The 19,141-nt window shown below is 32.7% G+C and overlaps 1 protein-coding gene across 2 annotated transcripts; it reads left to right on the top strand.

Annotated features, from left to right (window-relative positions):
• The first annotated feature begins 6,368 nt into the window (after positions 1–6,368).
• Positions 6,369–17,953, top strand: LOC100798276 (uncharacterized). Of its 2 annotated transcripts, XM_006588744.4 has the most exons (19): positions 6,421–7,018; positions 7,858–7,935; positions 8,062–8,266; positions 8,375–8,483; positions 11,316–11,420; positions 11,842–11,934; positions 12,050–12,131; positions 12,208–12,267; positions 12,371–12,423; positions 12,553–12,719; positions 14,766–14,976; positions 15,174–15,231; positions 15,450–15,506; positions 15,613–15,858; positions 16,529–16,593; positions 16,685–16,741; positions 16,829–16,922; positions 17,410–17,550; positions 17,661–17,953. In XM_006588744.4, exons 1-19 carry the CDS (start codon positions 6,662–6,664, stop codon positions 17,763–17,765), a joined length of 2,343 nt encoding a protein of 780 aa, XP_006588807.1. In that variant the 5' UTR covers positions 6,421–6,661; the 3' UTR covers positions 17,766–17,953. The 2 variants fall into 2 exon arrangements, 1 of the variants encoding a protein (XP_006588807.1); XR_001383062.3 differs by lacking the exons at positions 16,685–16,741; positions 17,661–17,953 and having other exon boundaries at positions 6,369–7,018; positions 16,795–16,922; positions 17,410–17,547.
• Positions 17,954–19,141: the final 1,188 nt, after the last annotated feature.

The following is a 19,141-nucleotide window of genomic DNA, read 5'->3' as shown; positions in this document are numbered from 1 at the left end:
TTATATAATTTTTTTTGAATTGAGGATGTAAATCACATATTTAATTATATGTATGAACTAATTTACTTTCCGTTATATGAATGATGTGTACTGAGTTAATATATATATATATATATATATATATATATATATATATTTCTTTAAGTAATTGTGTCTTATTTGGTGAATGTATATCATGAAAAATTCTCATTTTTTATAAGCAAATTATGGAGTTTTCATTTAAAAATTAAAATTTATGCGGTTTAAAGTAGTGATATCGTAGTGAAAAGGCGAGTCATTATACTACTAACTAAATTAACTAATTTTCTTAATTATGAAAAATTAATTGGATATTATAAATAGATTTGAATAAAATATTTCATAACAAAATCATGGTTAAAAGCATCTAAACATAATAAAAAAAAACGTGTAAAGGTCCAAAAGCCCAATATATATAAACTTATCATTAGTTGTTTTTTTTTTAAGTCAGGGAAAGGGAAAGTGTAAAGTTATATTATAAGCATATTGATTATGTTAAAAATGAAAAAAGATATATCAAGCATATGGAGATTTTAAAAAGGGGGAAATGTATGACTTTACAAGCTATTTTGTACATTGGTCTTCAGATACATGGTAAAAATAATCAACCTTTCAAAAGTCTCGCTCTCCTCCATAAAATTGTCAACCGCGTATTAATAGTTATTAAACAGCAATTAACAGAATAAATAATAATAAATGTGAAAGCTACTGTTCTTTTGGACTTCCACCTCCATTAAGCAAGTGAAAAATTAACACAAGACAATATAAAAAAAGAAATAAAATAAGCCATCTTACTGTGTATATATTTCTAGATGAATCCGCCAACCCTCCCCAAAAATGAAGTTATTTCTGGAAACTGTGTTTGTATTTTGTACTCTCAGAAATTGAAGATTTCAAAACCAAATATCCAGCATCCAATCAGAACCATATATGATATAAAAAATAGTGGTTTGATTTTGTTAGCCCATAGTTCTCCTGCTGCTTCAATTCAAAGAACTCCTAATAACAAAAACCATATATGCTACTACCCCTTTTGAAATTGAGTGAGCAGTGAGGTATCACTCTTTTCAATTTTCAAACCACTGTTGGATAGAGAATTTTGATCACGACTATAATAAATCCTAAGGGTAGCAAAAAAGAAGACACGTGAGGGGAAAATTGGAAAGGTGTTTGTCATATGTGGAACCAAAGGAGAGTGTGCAAGGGTATATGCTTTGGTAGATGCTATATTAGGAACCTCCATTTCACTCTTTATCACTTTAATTTATGTTCCCTTTAACAAAAAGTCATCCCCCAACACCGCACAAGGTACTTAAGTCATCTTACTCCTTTATTGCCATTATGACCAAACAAGAAACAAAATCCCTATAACACCCAATCCTAGCTACAACTTCAAACCCTCTCTGAATTGCACCACCCCCATCATCCCAAACATGTAACACCCCTTTTGAAACTTTTTCTCATGAGCCACCCCCCCTTTGCCCCATGCCACCACTTCCTTAATCAATTTGGCATGTGGGGGTGGTGAACATGTTGTGGATATATGGTGTGTTTGGTGTGGCTATAATGGTATCTTCCTTATCTTTCCATGCTCCTTTTCTTTCAAGGCTAAGCGAAAACGCTCCTTCTTGAGGGGCGGTTTCTGTTGGAAAGGGCAACTTCAATCCTTTGGCATTTTTCAACTCCTCCATCTCACCTCACACACTGTGATTTGGGCTCTTGAGGGACATCTCAGAATGGCAACACCCCTTTTTATGTGTACCGTACTATTTTCTAGTTCTTTTTCTTGTACAACGAAATTTAGATGCAGTTTCTTAGATGTTGGTGTTGTTTTTTAATCAAAATTAGAGTTTTATCTTGATAGTACCGGATTATCAAGGTAAAACTCTGATTCTTATCAGAAAATGGCACCAAAAATACTTTAAGAACTGTATGCAAGTTTTTTGTTGTTTTTTTTTGGTAATTCTTGTTTGTGATGTGATGATTTCAACTGCAAACTATGCCTATCAGTATGGTTACCATAGACTATATGTTATCTAATAAATTTACATTTGAATAGGCCTTTGGCCAAAATGTATTATTGTTGTCGTTAATATGAATATGGTTAAATCTGACTCTAGTCATGTTATTTTGCTAGTGTCTTTGCATCTTACATCATTATTCATTTACTCTATATTTTTGCTGATAAAAATAAGAAAATCATTTTCTTTATATAGCACGAGACTTGTGGTTTTATTTTTTTATTTTTATCTTTTTGATAAATTAACTACATATCATCTGATTTTATTAGACATATATATATGGCAAAATCTACTGCCATGTGCAAATTATATGGAGCCATATAAAGAAAGCCCCCACAATGTAGTGTTGTAAACGTGTTCTGCACACACCTTAGCAAACAAGGAGCATAAATTATCCATCCCTTCGTACGGAGAGATAGATTATTAGTGTTTTAGTGCTTCATGTTTTCTAACTTCATCTTCCCTTTGTAAGGTTGGACCATCTGTTTGTCCTTTTCTTTTTTCCTATTTTTTTTCTCTTTTCTCTTCAATAATTAATATATCTTCAAAAAATATTATCATGTGAGTTTTGAGTGTTCGTTAGTATGCGACATGCTAGCTGATGATACTCAATTCACACATCAGTGATATCAACGACGTTTAATTACAAATTTCTACACTAGCTATTGGTTGGAACTGATTTAGAACACGAATCATATAGTTATTAGTCAATTACAATAGAAAGCGGGACCCAAAGTAATTTCAACGTCTTTACAGTTACGTCCAAATTTGGATCTAGTCCTAGTTTCTTTCAGTTAAAGTCGTAATTAACTATATGTTGCTTTCTCAGCAATTTTGCATGTCTAATATCAGTTTGTCTAGTTATTAGACAGTTTAATTTCCAAATAACTGGTCTGACTGCGTTTCAAAATGTATTATTGGTGCAAAATTAAGCAGTACTAGGCAGAAATCACCTGGGATTTTTTATATGAACGGAAATCAGAATGTGTTGAGGGTGTGTCTATATACATTAAATTAAGTAAAATTAATTTTGATCAAATTAGTTTTAAATTACATTACTGAGATATGTGTCCAAAGTTACTTTCAATCATAAATTCTACCTTGGAATGTATGGTATGGTGGGAGGAATTGATTCTAATGTGTAACCAAATAGATACTAATAAAATCAATAACAAGTTGTTAGTTTCGGTGGAATAAATTTGAACTTCTTCTTAAGTAAGATCTTGGTTTGAGTTTTATGAAAAAAAAAATGACTGAAAAGAAAGAATTTTATTAAAAGTGATAAGCTAGATAATTAGATAACTTTCACTAAATCAATTAATTGAGAGGATAACATGAAGTAGTCTTATAAAGCATATTACGTGAGAGGGGCAAGACAATTAACTTTGCCTTTTACAATCATGATATAGATGAGATGATAAGATGAACATTGTGAATTCTTCTCATTTCTTACATCTGACAGTATCACAAGTCACAACATATCTGATATGTATAATATGTAAAAGATTGCTAACCTCCACACCTTCATGTGAAAGTAATTAACAACTTTCACATTTTGTTGTAGATGAAAAAATCAAAATTCTACTTTATAAAATAATCAAGTTTTCTTTATCAGTAAGAATTGAAAATACTTATGTAACATGTTCAACTAGTTAAATTAGACCCCTTTAATTATAAAATAATAAAATTTTAATTATATCTGTCACTTTAATTATAGAATTTAATAAAAAGAGAGAATACTTGACTTTAATTATGTGTTGGTTCAAGAACTCATATTCTTAAATATATAACTTTAACGTCAGGTCATGTGATTCACATTTTTATAAAGGAAATATTTCTATATATTTTTGGGAGTGTGCCCGTTAAGCACGTCTTCCCTTAAAATCATGTCAAGTGAACTCATTTATGTACAAGCAAGAATTTATCGATTCTAAAAAAATAGAATATATATATATATATATATATAATCGTAATCAAACACACTCTTTAACAATTCCACGTTAACTTGGCATACTTCACGTGAATTTGGTGCTAAATGTGACTGAAAAACTGAAATCCAAACATGCTATAATTAAACAGACGCGTTTAATAATTTAAAATCAATAATACAAACACACTCATGCATTAATTGGTGTTTATCGCTAATTGGCTACTTCTTCAACTCAAAGCCATGTTGTGGCGCAAGATCTTCTTATTATAATGTTGGAACTAATATAGGATGAGAAGGCCCCTCCACAAGTTTCTGTTTATTATGTGGAACCTATATATATATAACCTATTGAGACATTACATTTCTAAGAGGTCCTCAAGATTCTTACCCTTACATATGTAAAGAGGCTGTTTCCGGATTCGAACTCATGACCAACAAGTCACCAAGACACAACTTTACCGCTGCACCAGGGCTCGCCCTCTATTACATTATTATGTATAATGTAATCTAGGATGATATTTTTACATTTTACATTTACAGTACAAATATTCTTATATTTATGTAAGAGTGTCATGATCAGTCGAAGGCAGTGGATATGCAAAGTGATGGAGTTGGCCTTAAACCATACTGCAGCCATATGTGCTTTGGTTCCCTTTTAATGTGAGATATAACTTGAAGATTATAAGACTTGAAGAGATTTGATGAAGGCCTCACACTTGTTATGAAGAAGGATTGCGTCAAGCTTTTCAGTTTGGGCTTATGTATGTTTGTTGTGTCTTGATGTCCTTATTTTATTTTCTTTGTTATCCTATTTATTCTAATGAGAGTTTTAGATCCTTGAGCTATTTGAGAGTAGGAGTTAAAACTGTTGAAAAGAAAAGTTAGAGGGACCAAAATGTTAAAAGAATTTGTTTAGTGATTAAAAGCAAAATTTTTAAAAAGTTTAGAAATAAAAAAATATCAAATCCTTTTTATATTTAGTCTTTGCAATGATTTATTTTATTTTAATATTTATTTAAAAATTAATTGAAAATTAAAATCTCAACATGATATTTTTAATAAGATAAAATATGTTTTTAATCCATCATTTTCTTAATTTCTGTTATTAGTTCCTATGTTTTTTTTATTTTTATTTTTACTTCCTTAAATTGTTCTATTTTGTTTTCCCTACATGCTAATTTATTTAAGTTTATGGTGACTTTTAAGTGGTACAAAAATTTTGGGGTCTAAATGTTTATTTTTGTAACATTTCTAGTGATTTCAGAAAATTTGAGGGTCAAGATCTACGGAAACTCAAACAGAAAATTTTCAAGCACAAATTCTCTTGATTACGTCACTTAACAGTTGAAATTAATGTGAAAAATTAAAAATAAAATGAAATAATATACGAGAGACTAAAAATGATATTTTTTAAGGTTAAAATATGTTTATTATAAATATAAAAAAATTTAAAATTCATCTCTACAAAATTTTAAGAAATCACCACAAAATATATATATTTTTTTAAAATCAAATCACAATTTGTGACGGTTAAAAACCATCACAAATTGTAAGATTTTTTTTTTTTTCAAAAAAAAAACCTTTTTTTCCCATACCCATGCTACCACCAAACACCACCCTCGTCCCACCACCATTAAAATCAAACACCACCAAATATTGAGTGTTCCACTCTCCCTTATATTTGTGATCTCGACATTCTCATATGTCGTCATCTGCAATCCCAACACCGTCGTGTAGGTTGTGCTAGTTAGTGCGGGATAGTGGCAAGTGGCGGAGGAAGTAATGTAGGTGACCATGCAATGCGGAGAAGATGGGTAAGGTGGTGATGACACATTAGTCCGAGTTGTGGTTGAAAGAGAATTAAAGAAGGTGGAAGGAAAGAAAATTAGAGAATAAAAAAGAGGAAACATAGCTCCACATATTTTATTTTTAATGAACACTTAGATTTAGATTTCTCCAAATTTAATTTTAGGTAAAAAAATAAAATTTTAATTTTAGGATTAAAAAAAGATATCAAAAAGTTTACATGACAAATTTCAAACTTTTTAATATTTATAGAAATAAAAAAAATATTTTAATTTTTTGTGATATTGATAGTTGATGATGTAATATGCCAATACCATTAGTTACCAAAGTGTAACTTCGTAGGGGTGCCGACCATTGACCAAACAAACAAAATATTCCATAAACGTTCACAAAAAATAAAAATTATAATATGAGTAAATTATTAAAAAGATAAATGACGAAATTCATTAGTAAAGTGTAAAATAAATTGATTATTAAAACACTTTTTCTTATAAACTTATAAATCAAATTTAAAATTTTCATCCTTATTAAATTGTCGGTGTCTCTCGTATCAAGTGAGAGACGAATTTTGGTATTTATCTTTTTAAAAAAAATAAAAACGTAAAAAGATATAATTTTTTAAGATAATAAAGAGGAAAAAAATTAATCCTGAAACTATCCCCACACATGATCCACACCTCCTTCCCTAATTTGTGAGCTGGTCAGTTACTTAGGAGGAGTGAATGAGTGAGTCAAACTCGTCGTGGACCCCTCTCGTCTCCATTCCCATTTCCCCTTCTCTTCTCAATCAACAACATCACTCCAAAACCCTACTTCTCTCTCCGATTCCCATGTCCCCTTCCTCCTAATCCCCCTTCCCCCTCCGATTTCTATTCTCACCCCCCCTATGGAATCCACCGCCACCACCGTTTCCCCCGATTCCGAAAACGACACCACCAACACGCGAGTGAACGGCTACGTCGTTTACACTCGCCGCAAGCGCACCCTCCTCACCCTCCATTCCGGTAATGACGCCGCCAAGAGGCTCAGAACAGCTGAAATCAAAGTCGAAGCTCGCAACGACGATGACGACGTCGTTTTCAAGCGCCCCAAGCTCGAGTCTGAATTAACGGAGGAGGAATTGAAAACGACGTCGTCGTCGAAGAAGATCATTGTCGTCCACAAGAAACCCGCCACCGTCAAGGAGCTCTTCCAAACCGGCTTGCTCGATGGGGTACCGGTCGTTTACGTCGGTTGCAAAAAGGTTCCTGCATTTTTATTTTTTCTCTTCATAATCATAATAATAATAATGTACTAGTAGTAGATTGTGGCGTGCTACGTGTCCGAACCTTAACTAGTCTCAATTTTAGATTAATTTTAGTGACACATGGTTCGGACACACTCTAAAATTAGCCTAATACATTTTCTTAAACAAAAAAAAAAAAATCTAATCTGGTTCGGGCACGAAGGACATTTTCTAAAACAAAAATCTAATCTTAACCTTATTTTAGAAAATGCATGTGCTTACTTGGTTGGTTAGTGACTGTATTTGTTGACTGAAAAATTGCCTGGCCCGTTGGGGGAGTGCGTTGATAAAGATTAATATTATCAATGCAATTAAAATTTGAGAAATTATTTTGTAAGTTAGAGAGAAATAGGACAAGTAATGAAATAAGATGAATGATAAAGAGAGATGAGATAAATTATAACTTGTGTTGTAATAATATTATTTATAAGAAGAATAAATAATCCCCATATGTTTATAATGACTATAAGTTGTGCTTAGTTGCTTTCTATATCTATAGAAATTTTTTATTGTTTGGTTGATAATGTCAACTCTTTTTTTTAATATGGTGGGTACTATCACCTAGTTGAATGATATTGTAAAAAAAATTTAGATAGACATTACGTCGAAATTAAGCTCTTATTAATAACCCTTTACAAACAGGCTTGACTCAATGTAACCTTATTTCAAAATTATTATCTTGTTTTCTGTTTTTTGGCTGGTGGGTGGATCACTAGTTGTCTATTTTGAAGTGTGGCTTTCGTGAATAAATATAGCGCCACTGAGCTTAATGCTGGTATGGTGCGTTGGGATTGTAGGATTCAACTACGGAATTGCGAGGTGAAATCAAAGATGGGGGGATCTTGTGCTCATGCAGTCTGTGCAATGGACGCAGGGTGAGTTATCATTGTCATTTTGTTTTTGGGTCATGCTGTCATGGGTACCCACTACACTACCCGGTGGTTCCTTTAGTTTGAGACTACCCTCTCATTTGTTATTCCTTGTTCCTTTTGCCCTTGTAGGTTATTCCACCTTCCCAATTCGAGATTCATGCGTGCAACATATATAAGAGGGCAGCACAATATATTTGCCTTGAAAATGGGAAGAGCATGCTTGAACTAATGAGAGCATGCAGGGCAGCTCCACTGCATACATTGGAGGCGACCATTCAAAATTTCATTAATTCTCCACCTGAGGAGAAATATTTTACTTGCAAAAATTGCAGAGGTGAGAGCTTTGCTTTTGTTATGCTTGTTGTTCATTTATCACTCTGATCTAGTGTTTATTTTATTTTATTTTGTTTGATACTTATTGGTACTAATTTTAATCGCATAGGGTGTTTCCCTTCTTCCAATGTGGAAAGAGTGGGGCTTTTATGTCTATCTTGCGTGGAATCAAGGAAATCTGAAAAAAGTTCTATTCATGCTGTTGGCAAAAGAATCAGGTATTAATTTCTTCGGCCTGCTGAGTTTGATAGTTAACTTGCTGTCTTTGCTGAGATTTTGAAAAACCATGCCCTATGATTATTTGTATACTTATGTTGTAAAGTTAGTAATAATCTGCGGCTCACTAGAACAATGGCTTTTGAAGGATAGAAGTTAGTGTTTATTGAAAGTTGAAATGTCACATAGGATCTTGATCCTTGATATTTGTTTTAAGAGTAGTAAATGAAAAATTTGACAAGTTACAAATTCAAGAATCAGGTGATGGCAGCTCAAGGGTGAAAAACAGTTGTTTTAAAGAAAAAGTTATTGGAGGAAGGTAATTGAGAATCACCAGGTAGCGTTAACCTCATTAGAGATGAGATGTCTGAGAAGGATAGAATGGTTGGCAAAGTAGTCTTCGGTGAGTCAAGAAGTTTTGGACCTAGATAAGGAATCTTGGTGGTGGAAGGAAAGCGTTCAAGAAATGGTAAGAAACAAGAGGAGTTTAAAAATTGGGCAAGGTATTGGAAGTTTAAAAATGAAACAAGGAAAGTTGTGAATGAGACTGATCCAAAGCTTTTGAGGAGTTTTACCAAGATCTTGAAACATAGAATGAAAAACACAAGATATATAAGCTTACCAAAAATAGGGAAAGGAAATCAAGAGATTTGAACCAAGATGTATTAAAGATGAAGAAGGGAAAGTTTTGGTTATAGATCAAGATATCAAAGAGAGATGGGAGAACTATTTTTATAAGTTTTTCATTAGTGTAAGAATCGATCATTAATATGAAGGGATTAAAAATCCAAGTGGACAAATAGAGTTTTATTTACTACTGTAGAATCTGAGTCGGAGACGTTAAAGAAGCCCTTAAGAGTGTGGTTAATGGTAAAGTTGTTGGTCTTGGTGATATTCTTATTGAAGTTTGGAAATGTGTAGAATGACAGGGTATTATTTGGCTAACTAATTAATTTAAAGGGATCTAAGAAAATGTCATATGAGTAAAGAAGGAACACTTTGGTTCCTGTATATAAGAACAAAAAAGATATTCAAAATTGTATAAATTACAGAGGGATAAAACCTATGAGCTACACTATGAAATCATGGGAAAAGTGATTGAGCATAAATTGAGAAAAGCTTGGATTTTATGGAATTAATTTGGATTTATACCAGAAAGATCTACTATCTTTTATGGGGGTTGATGGTACTGAAATAAAAAAATAAAAAAAGAGACATACAAATGATCTTTATTGACCTGCAAAGGAATGTATGATTGATTGCTAAGAGAAGTGCTGTAGAAAGCTTTAGAAAAGAAAAGTGTCCGTCTGTCTTATATCTAGGCTATACAAGATATGTACGGTGAGATGATTACTAGTTTGAGAACTTTTAGAGATGAGACTAAGGACTTTCCAATAAGGATAGGTTTACTTCAAGGCTTAACCTTGATTCTTTACATGCTTAATCTAGCCTTGAATATGCTTATTAGAAACATACAAAACATTATCCCCAAATGCATGTCTTTTGCAAAAGATATTGCTTTGGTTTTGATTAAGGAATCAAGAGAAGATATTGACTCCAAACTTGAGCTTTAGAGACAAACATTGAAATCAAAGGGTTTTTACTTGAATAGGAATAAGACAAAGTATATTGCATTACTATTTTAACAAGAAACAAGGGAAAGGATGTCGAGGTAAAAATTGGAGATGATGTCTTACCATAGGTTTCTTAATTTAAGTATTTGGAATCAATAAGATGATGGAGAAATTAATGAACATGTTACAAGCGAGATACAAGCTGGGTGATTAAAATTGAGAAGGGATTATTTGTGACTGCAAATTACCTATTGAGCTCAAAGGGAAGTTTTATCAAATTGTTATCTTAGTGAATGTTGGACTTTGAAGGGATGAGAGAAAAAGTGGGAGTAGCAAAAATGAATTTGTTAAGATGAATGTATGGCTATACAAGAAATAACAAGATATGAAATGATTGTGTATATATGGGGAGATATTAGTATGACACCTGCAAGGAAAAGATGACAAAAAAATTGGTTTAGGTGATTTAGATACAAGAAAAAGGTCTGGAAGCATTGATGAGGAGAGTAGATTACTTGGTTTTTAGTCTTATGAAAAGAAGTAAAGGGAGACCGGGAAGAACATTTGAGGAAATTATTAAAAGGGATCTCATGGTGAATAATATTTCTGAGAATTTAGTTTTTAATCAAGCTCAATGACATTGTGTTGTCCATGTAGCTAATCTCACCTAGTAGGATAAGGTTATTGTTGTAGTTATCAATGCTCATTTTACTTTTTGCTTACAAATACAGCTGCTGTCTATCCGATATAGTCATTATAGGAATTATAAAAGAAAATGCAACAGGTAATTTTTACAACAGAATAATAAAGAAAAGAGAAAGCTCTTAATTTGGTCCTCCAATGTTAGATGTGTCACCACAGTACTCCAAAGTTATGATTACAAAATACTAAATTGTTCCCCAAAGATTTAAATCATCACTAATCCTCCAAAGATTTAATTTGACAATGAATTGGTTGCTAAAAAATATAAACTATACACTGTATTTGTCTTTATGGAGAATTGAAGTGGTTGATCCACATATCTTATAAAATTTTAATATAAAGCAAACAATATCTTCAACTTAAGGCAATGCAATAACATAAATTACATGAACAAAATATGATCTGATAATCTGACTAGATATATTTTTCTTCTAGTTTAAAATGAAAGCAAAATAGGTGCAAAATGTTGAAACCATGTGTATGGTGCTATGAAAAGATTTTGTGCCCTTTCCACTCTCTGACATTCTTTTCTTTCATCATTGCATTGCATTATTTCAGGTCCCCTCGGCCAGTATTATTCTCCCGTTCATGTTCATGTTGTGCTTCTGAATCTGAACTATGTATCACTCCTCAAACTAAGAAACAGTGGAAGACAAGAACAAAGTTGGTATTTATATCTATTTCATTTATACTGGTATATGATGTAAATTTGAAAACTTTTTGCATAACTATTTTGCACCAACTAATAAACTGTGTGGTTAAATAGTTTTGAACTTGATGGATTTCTTAAAAGAAATTTCTGATTATTTTGCCATCTGCTTTCTTGTTGCTATTTATATTTTTTTTAATTTATATGCTCTTGAACAAATTATACGTTCATCAAAACTGGTTAGCAGCTCAAATTCTTCCAAGAGTGTTTCCGTGCGTAGTTTATTTCACAAGAAAAGCTTGTTCAACATGGAGACAGTTTTTTTTTTTTTTTTATATCATTCTTGATATTATTAGGATAACAAGATTGCAAGTTAAATTGATTATAGCCAAGTATCCCTCTCTCCCTTTTATTATAATCACTTGTTATTACTAGGTCATCAAAACTGTCGGTAAAATTGAAGACTGCACCAATTACTTCAAAGTGTTTATCTCCACAAAATAAAAGTCAGTGGAGGATCTCTAAAAGGTTAGTTCCTTTCTGCCCCTTGTCTTGTGTGTATATATATCTGCCTCTAATTCTTTTTGCATATCTTCTTTAGTGATGATATTAATTATTTTTCACCCAATATATTCTTCTTTAGGTATCAACGATTACATAAATTAATTTTTGAAGAGGATGGATTGCCTAATGGAGCTGAAGTAGCTTATTATGCACGTGGACAGGTAGTTCATGTGTGAATTTCTTGTACAAATAATTGTGTGTTGGTTACCCTGTTAATTGTTTCATTCTGGTTGGTAGAAATTGCTTGAGGGTATCAAAACATGCTCTGGAATTGTCTGTCGATGCTGCAACACTGAGGTATTTTTTCTTACTTTTGTCTCATTTGTTTGTGGACAGACCTCAGGAATTTCTAAGTTGTATAGATAATGTTTTCAAATTTCATTTGTTAAATGTTTTGCAGATCAGCCCCTCACAATTTGAGGTCCATGCAGGCTGGGCTTCTCGCAGGAAACCGTGAGTTTTCTTCTTGCCAAGTTTCTTGGGCGGGGGGATTTGGATTATGGTTGTGTGGGATGAATTTCAGAAGCTTTTTGAATTGCTTGTACCTATGAATTTTTATGGCAGTATAATGTTTTTTGGCAGTTATGCATTCATCTACACGTCAAATGGGGTGTCACTCCATGAGTTAGCGATATTTCTCTCAAAAGATCACAAATGCACTACAAAGCAGAATGATTATGTATGTGTTGTTTGTTGGGATGGTGGAAACCTGTTGCTTTGTGATGGATGTCCTAGGGCATTTCATAAAGGTCAGATTTAAATGACAGAAAAGAGTTCATGGACAAATTGTCTAGTTTTTATTGTGTGTAGAATCATCCCCCCCCCCCCCCCCCCCCTTAATTTTCTATCCCCTGCCATTGTGGCTAGAAGTTCTATATCAACTACACTGAAGTCGAGATATTTAAGATGCAGGAGTTTTGATACAACTGTATTCCCTAGGGTGCTAACATAAGAAACAGCTCCTTTACAGTTTTTTCAGTGACCTTTGTCAATAGTTTGACAAGTGTATCAAATATTCAAGTAGTAAAGACTCGGAAGTCTGAGTGTCGATTTTCACAGAGACTTTATTTTGTACTAGTGTTGTATAATTTTTAATTTATAAGAAAAAAGATGGGCAAAAAGAACAGAATAAGATAATAGATATTAATATAGAACAAAAGGAAATAATAGAGAATTCAATGAGATGAGAATGTTAGCACCTAGCATGTCTTATTTGCCTAAGATGTATTATTTTTTATTTTTCTTTATCAATCAGGTGAATTTATCCTACTCACATCTATTAGATTACTTGTCCTTGATGATGTCTCACGATGACAAGTTTATTTTACTTATCTATCTCCCAAATGTATTTGCAAAGATTCAATAGATAAAATGCATGAAGTTCTAATTGTAGATGCTTGCTTTGATGCATGGACATAATGCAATCACTCTATGTTTAACAATGATTTTATTAAAATACCCCTTTTAGTTCTTATTAGAAATTATTCTCTGTCGAGCGACTAATTCCTAAAACTAATGCATGCAAAACCTTCCTTGTATTCCTATTAAGGATTATCTTTTGCTGAGCATCTAACCCCCAAAATAATACAAGGATGAATGATGCATGAAATTAAAAGTAAGAAAGGATAATAGGAAAGAAAACACCTGTTGCATTGATGAATATGAAGTATACAATACATTTTTTGACTTTTTAGGACTGTCAGGTCCTAATTAAGGGTTTAGTCTCTCATAGTCATAAGGGACCTTACACTTGAAAGGGGTTTAGAAACTAATGGAGGAGAAGGGATGAAAAAAGGGAATAGAAAATGATGAGAGAGAAGAAAGAATTCCCTAAGGGAGAGTTCTTAGGCTTTAGGTGTGTATTAGAGTGCTCTGAGACTTGGTGTGTCTTTTCTCTGACTTTACTCTCTTTTTATAGTTGCTGGAGTGGACTTGGGCCTGTGTGCTCACGCTTAGCACGGATGCATGTATTCGTGCTTAACGCGCCTCTTCCTCCCTTAGCGTTAGTGCTTGTTTTCGCACTGAGCGCGCCTTGGGTGTTGAGCGCGTATTGGACTGGCCTTTTTCAACTTTTTTTTTTTGCTATTTTCTTCAGCTTTTAGGCTTTTAATCCCTCCTTTTCATATCTGCAAGCCATAAATAGGAAAAATGTCAATTCCTAACAATTAAGCATGAATAACTACTAAATAATTATTTTTAAAGATATTTGCACTCTATTTTCATCATCAAAAACAACTCATATTTTACAATTATCAAGCTTGTCTATGAAATGTGCAAGTGAGAGTGTATACACCCTTGAATTTTAGTGGTACAGGATCACAGTATACTTTAAAAAATTAAGTTACTTGAAGAAGGAGCAAGAGAAAAATGTTTGTTTATATATTCTTTGCTTTCTCTAATACTCTTTTACCTCCTATGCTAAATACCTTCTTAATAGTTATGTTCCTCTAGATATGATTTTGAAATGCTTACAAGTTAGCGTAATCTCATTTGTCTAATATAATTGATGGATGGGATTATTTTACCCGGTAGAATTTGTACTTTGGCCATGCTTCGAGGCCTTTTGATTATAAACTTCTATAAGACTAAGACATTGTTTTCTACAGGTATTAAATTATTAAACTTAAATTATAGAACTAGATGAAGTTTTTATTTTCATACTTCCTAAATTTTCGTTTCACAATTTACTGAATTGGAAGCAGCATCTGTGAAGAATATTATTATTATCTTTGATAAATTACAATATAGTCATCTTGTAAGTGGATTTATATGTTCCTATGTTTGGAAATGTACAGAATGTGCATCTGTATCAAGTATTCCTCGGGGTGAGTGGTACTGTCAAATTTGTCAACACACATTCCTCAGAGAAAGGCCTGTGTTACACAATGCCGATGCTGTGGCAGCTGGAAGGGTAGAAGGTGTTGATCCTATTGAGCAGATTGCCAAGAGATGCATTCGCATTGTAAAAGACATAGGAGCTGAGATGGGTGGATGTGTTTTGTGCAGGTGATAATTGTATTGTATTGAATTAGAACGTAGAAGCCAATGCATGGACTTCACTTGGCTCTCATCTAAATACTTATTGAAATTAGAAAGAGTCATCATGCTTTTACTTTGGTATTCAAGTTTAATAAAAAAAATTTGCAATAGATTCATGATTTTCCACCTTTATATACTTGAAAAAGAAAATTTTGACCATGTAGGAGTTCTGACTTCAGCAGATCAGGATTTGGTCCTCGCACAATTATAATTTGTGATCAGGTAGGCATTATAGTATATTTTTTATTTTTCGGCAACATAATAGCCCTGGTAACATGCAAAGTCATGTTCTCTTTTTTGAAGTGTAGTATGATCAACATCGATTTATGCCTAGTTCTTGATGATGCTAGTATCTAACTCAAGGGATTGATCTGACTATACTGAACTAACTTCATGTTGTTTTTCATAAACCCTCTTACCCCCCTACTTGTTTGTTGTAGTGTGAAAAGGAATATCATGTGGGCTGCTTGAGGGATCATAAGATGGCATATTTAAAGGTACTCACCATATTGCTGTCTTTATATGTGGATACATTAGTTTAGACACCGAATTTGCTCTTCACTTTTAGCCCTTTGGACATAATATGTGTGGAACCAATGACAGGAGTTGCCAGAAGGGGATTGGTTTTGTTGCAATGATTGCACAAGAATACATTCTACTTTGGAGAATCTCCTGATTAGGGTGGCTGAGAGACTTCCTGAATCTCTTTTGGATGTTATAAAGAAGAAGCAAGTGGGAAGATGTTTAGAACCCCTTAATGAAATTGATGTACGATGGAAACTTCTTAATGGAAAAATTGCATCTCCTGAAACTAGGCCATTGCTTTTGGAGGCAGTGTCCATGTTTCATGTAAGTTCTGTCTGTCCGTATGAGTTGATTCATCATCATTATCATTAATATTATTTTATATGGTTGCTTCATTATCATCATCATCCTCGTATCATTTTATTCTTTATCATTTACTATCATCATCCTTGTTTGTTCCCAATGAATGGTAGAGCTGCTTTGCATTTTTATTAATGGTGTTATTCTTCTTTTACTAGATTGATCTTCTTCATCACATGACTTCAGCGTGTGATTTAATAGTTGTTGAGACAATTATCTATAAATCCATTTTTAGGCAAGTAATGAAAAGTTTTGCCTTCAGCAAAAATGCATGTTAATGTCAGTGTAAGACTTACACCATTCAATCACTTTATTTAAAATGAGATTTTGATCAATTAAACCATTGAATCATAAGTATATATTATCTTGATTGTTTGTGTTAAATCTTTTGTAAAAATTGAGCAACAATTAAAATATAATCAAATTGTTCTTATTCCCTAAAGAAGGATATATTATGTTAAATTTGATCAATAAGGTATCCAATAATTTTGGATTACTATAAGATTTAATAGACTAGAAATTTATGATTAAAAATTTCATTGGGGAAAGCCTTTTTGAGTTATTCATAAGATCATTAAAAAAATTTAATACAATTGTTGGACTTTGGCCTTTAGACATATCTTGCATGTTTCAGGAATGCTTTGATCCTATAGTTGATCCAGCTGCCGGACGTGACCTTATTCCTGCCATGGTTTATGGGTAAAATTTCTTAGAACATTTGTTTGCTTTTCAATTTTCTCTTCAATTTCTTTATTCCCTTTGTCTCAACTAACATATCATTCATATGCAGAAGGAATTTGCAGACTCAGGATTTTGGAGGAATGTATTGTGCATTATTGATTGTCAAGTAAGAAGTAGTTTTCTGTATTTAACTACAATTATTTCATATCTTTCTTTCAGTGATGTTCACATTTTGTTCGCTTTGACATTGAAGTTCATCTGTGGTATCCGCGGGCATGGTTCGAATTTTCGGTAGAGATATTGCCGAACTTCCTTTAGTTGCAACAAGATATAAGAACCGTGGAAAGGTGAGAGATCGTGTTACCAAATTGATTAGCATTTCTTGGGACACCATTGTCTCACCTGCCCCCAACCTTATTTTGTTTTAAAATATTCCCATGGGGATTTAAAGTTCAGGTTGGGGAAGGTGTAAGTAACCTGTACAACATATCTAATAAGCTACTAGTTCTGCAAATGTTTGATTAGCAAAATCTCCAATTAATGCTTCATAAAGTTAGCTATATCTCGCAAATTTCCTTTTAATGTTTTTATTGACATTAGATTTAGTTCTGTGATCTCCACTACTGTTCTTTTATGTATTTAAAGTGGTTTCTGTCTTGCTTGCTTCATAATTTCATCCCATTGAAGTTCTGTCTGGAATTTTGATATATTGCTCTGTAATGATGATTTGAATAGCGGGATGACTAGATACAACTTGGTTTTGTTATGTTATGATCACTTTTGCCTAATTCTTGGTAATGCACGATTTATATTTATATTGATATACTCTTACAGGGCTACTTCCAAACACTTTTCGCGTGCATTGAGAGGCTGCTGGCTTTTTTGAATGTGAAAAATCTTGTGCTACCAGCTGCTGAAGAAGCAGCATCTATATGGACAGAAAAATTCGGGTTTAGCAAGATGAAACCCAACCAGGTATATGTCTACAATTAGGTTTCTGTGGTTTTGATAATTTAACTAGCTGCATTATTTGTCACAAGACTCACCCCAGCTCAAAAAATGATCGGAGTTTAATTGTGTTGCAGCTTACCAACTACAGAATGAACTGCCATCAAATCATGGCATTCAAAGGGACAAATATGCTTCATAAAACGGTGCCTCAATGTCGGGTCATCAATACTCAATTGTGAGAAATTTGTATACAAAAAAGTGAATCGTGAAAGGGGAAAACCCTAGCTTTCTTGTCGCCATCTTTTTTTCATTCAACCTAGTCTGTACATGTATCGACTTTAGGTTATTTGTAGCCAATCCTGAGCCGCCTATACTTGATATTTGTTTGACGTTTATAATGTCATTTTCCTATTTTAAGTTTTGGTTAGTCTTGAGCATACTCGAGTTCTTGATCTTGGACCTTGTGCTTTGCTGCGGTATAATATAATGCTGTTTTATATAAATGAGATGTTTCTGGTTTGATTTAGAATTTTAGATTGGGATAGGGGAGGGCTAGCAACACATTTTCTTTGATACTCTCCCAACTTTATATAACCTTAGTAGTAGTTGAATGCACAAGAAATATTAGTAATGCATTCTTAACATTTTTGAATATATTCATTATTGGATCATATTTATCTGAAATCACAAAATTGTGAGTTCTACTTTTTAATAAGTTATATTCAAGCTAATAAATGGGATAGCAGCAAAGTCAGATTATTCTACTATCTTGATCCGCTTCAATTCTACTCAAAGGAGAAGATACAATAATGCTTTCAAATTTGAAAATTCTTGGTTACTTGAACCTGAGCTAAATGAAGTGGTCCGAAAAGGCTGGGACAAAAATCCTGATGTTGATCTTACATCAAAATTCAAAAATTGTTATAAAGAAATGAAAAAAATTTCAGGCGACAATACAGAGATCAAATTGATGATTGTAGAAGACATTTAGACATGATTCGCCAATCTTCTGATGTTGTAGCAAAAAATTTCTTAAAAATAAATAAAAAGCTAAACTAGTTGATTGGCCAAGAGGAACCATATTGGAAACAATGGTCCAAAATTTTTTGGCTAAAAGATGGGGACAACATAATTCTTTCACAGTGTTGTAAATATGGTTATCAAACTCTCGAGTTAACTCGTTAACTCATACGAGTTTACGAGTCCACTTGTCATTTACGAGTTGATTCTTGAGTAAATATTTTTTTATAGACTTTGAACAAACTCTATGAACTCTAAGTAAATTCGGTAGACTTTCCAGTTTACTACCGAGTCAACGAGTTAGCAAGTTAAAAAAAATAAATCAAAATGTAAGTTATTTTTTATTATTTTTTGTCTGTTTAACATTCAACATATCTTCATTTAGTGTATTATTCTCAAATACAAAATTCTCACTTTTAATAATATCAAACTCTTGTTCTCTAATAACATCGAACCCTCAATGAGAATGATCTACCACTGTTATAATGTCTGCAAGTTATTATCCAGTAGTGATATATTATTACAAAACTTGGTTATTTAAATATTATGAACTTTATGATTTACTGTTTTGTTTTATTATATTGTTGAAATATTT

Source organism: Glycine max, chromosome 10 (genome assembly GCF_000004515.6).
Source record: "Glycine max cultivar Williams 82 chromosome 10, Glycine_max_v4.0, whole genome shotgun sequence".
Taxonomy (NCBI): domain Eukaryota; kingdom Viridiplantae; phylum Streptophyta; class Magnoliopsida; order Fabales; family Fabaceae; genus Glycine; species Glycine max.
This window is presented reverse-complemented; position numbering and strand designations above follow the sequence as displayed.

Coding starts and splice junctions, on each gene's coding strand:
- LOC100798276 (XM_006588744.4), top strand. CDS start 6,662: ATGGAATCCACCGCCACCACCGTTTCCCCCGATTCCGAAAACGACACC. Junction 7,019..7,857: donor TTTACGTCGGTTGCAAAAAG/GTTCCTGCATTT, acceptor TTGGGATTGTAG/GATTCAACTACGGAATTGCG. Junction 7,936..8,061: donor GTCTGTGCAATGGACGCAGG/GTGAGTTATCAT, acceptor TTGCCCTTGTAG/GTTATTCCACCTTCCCAATT.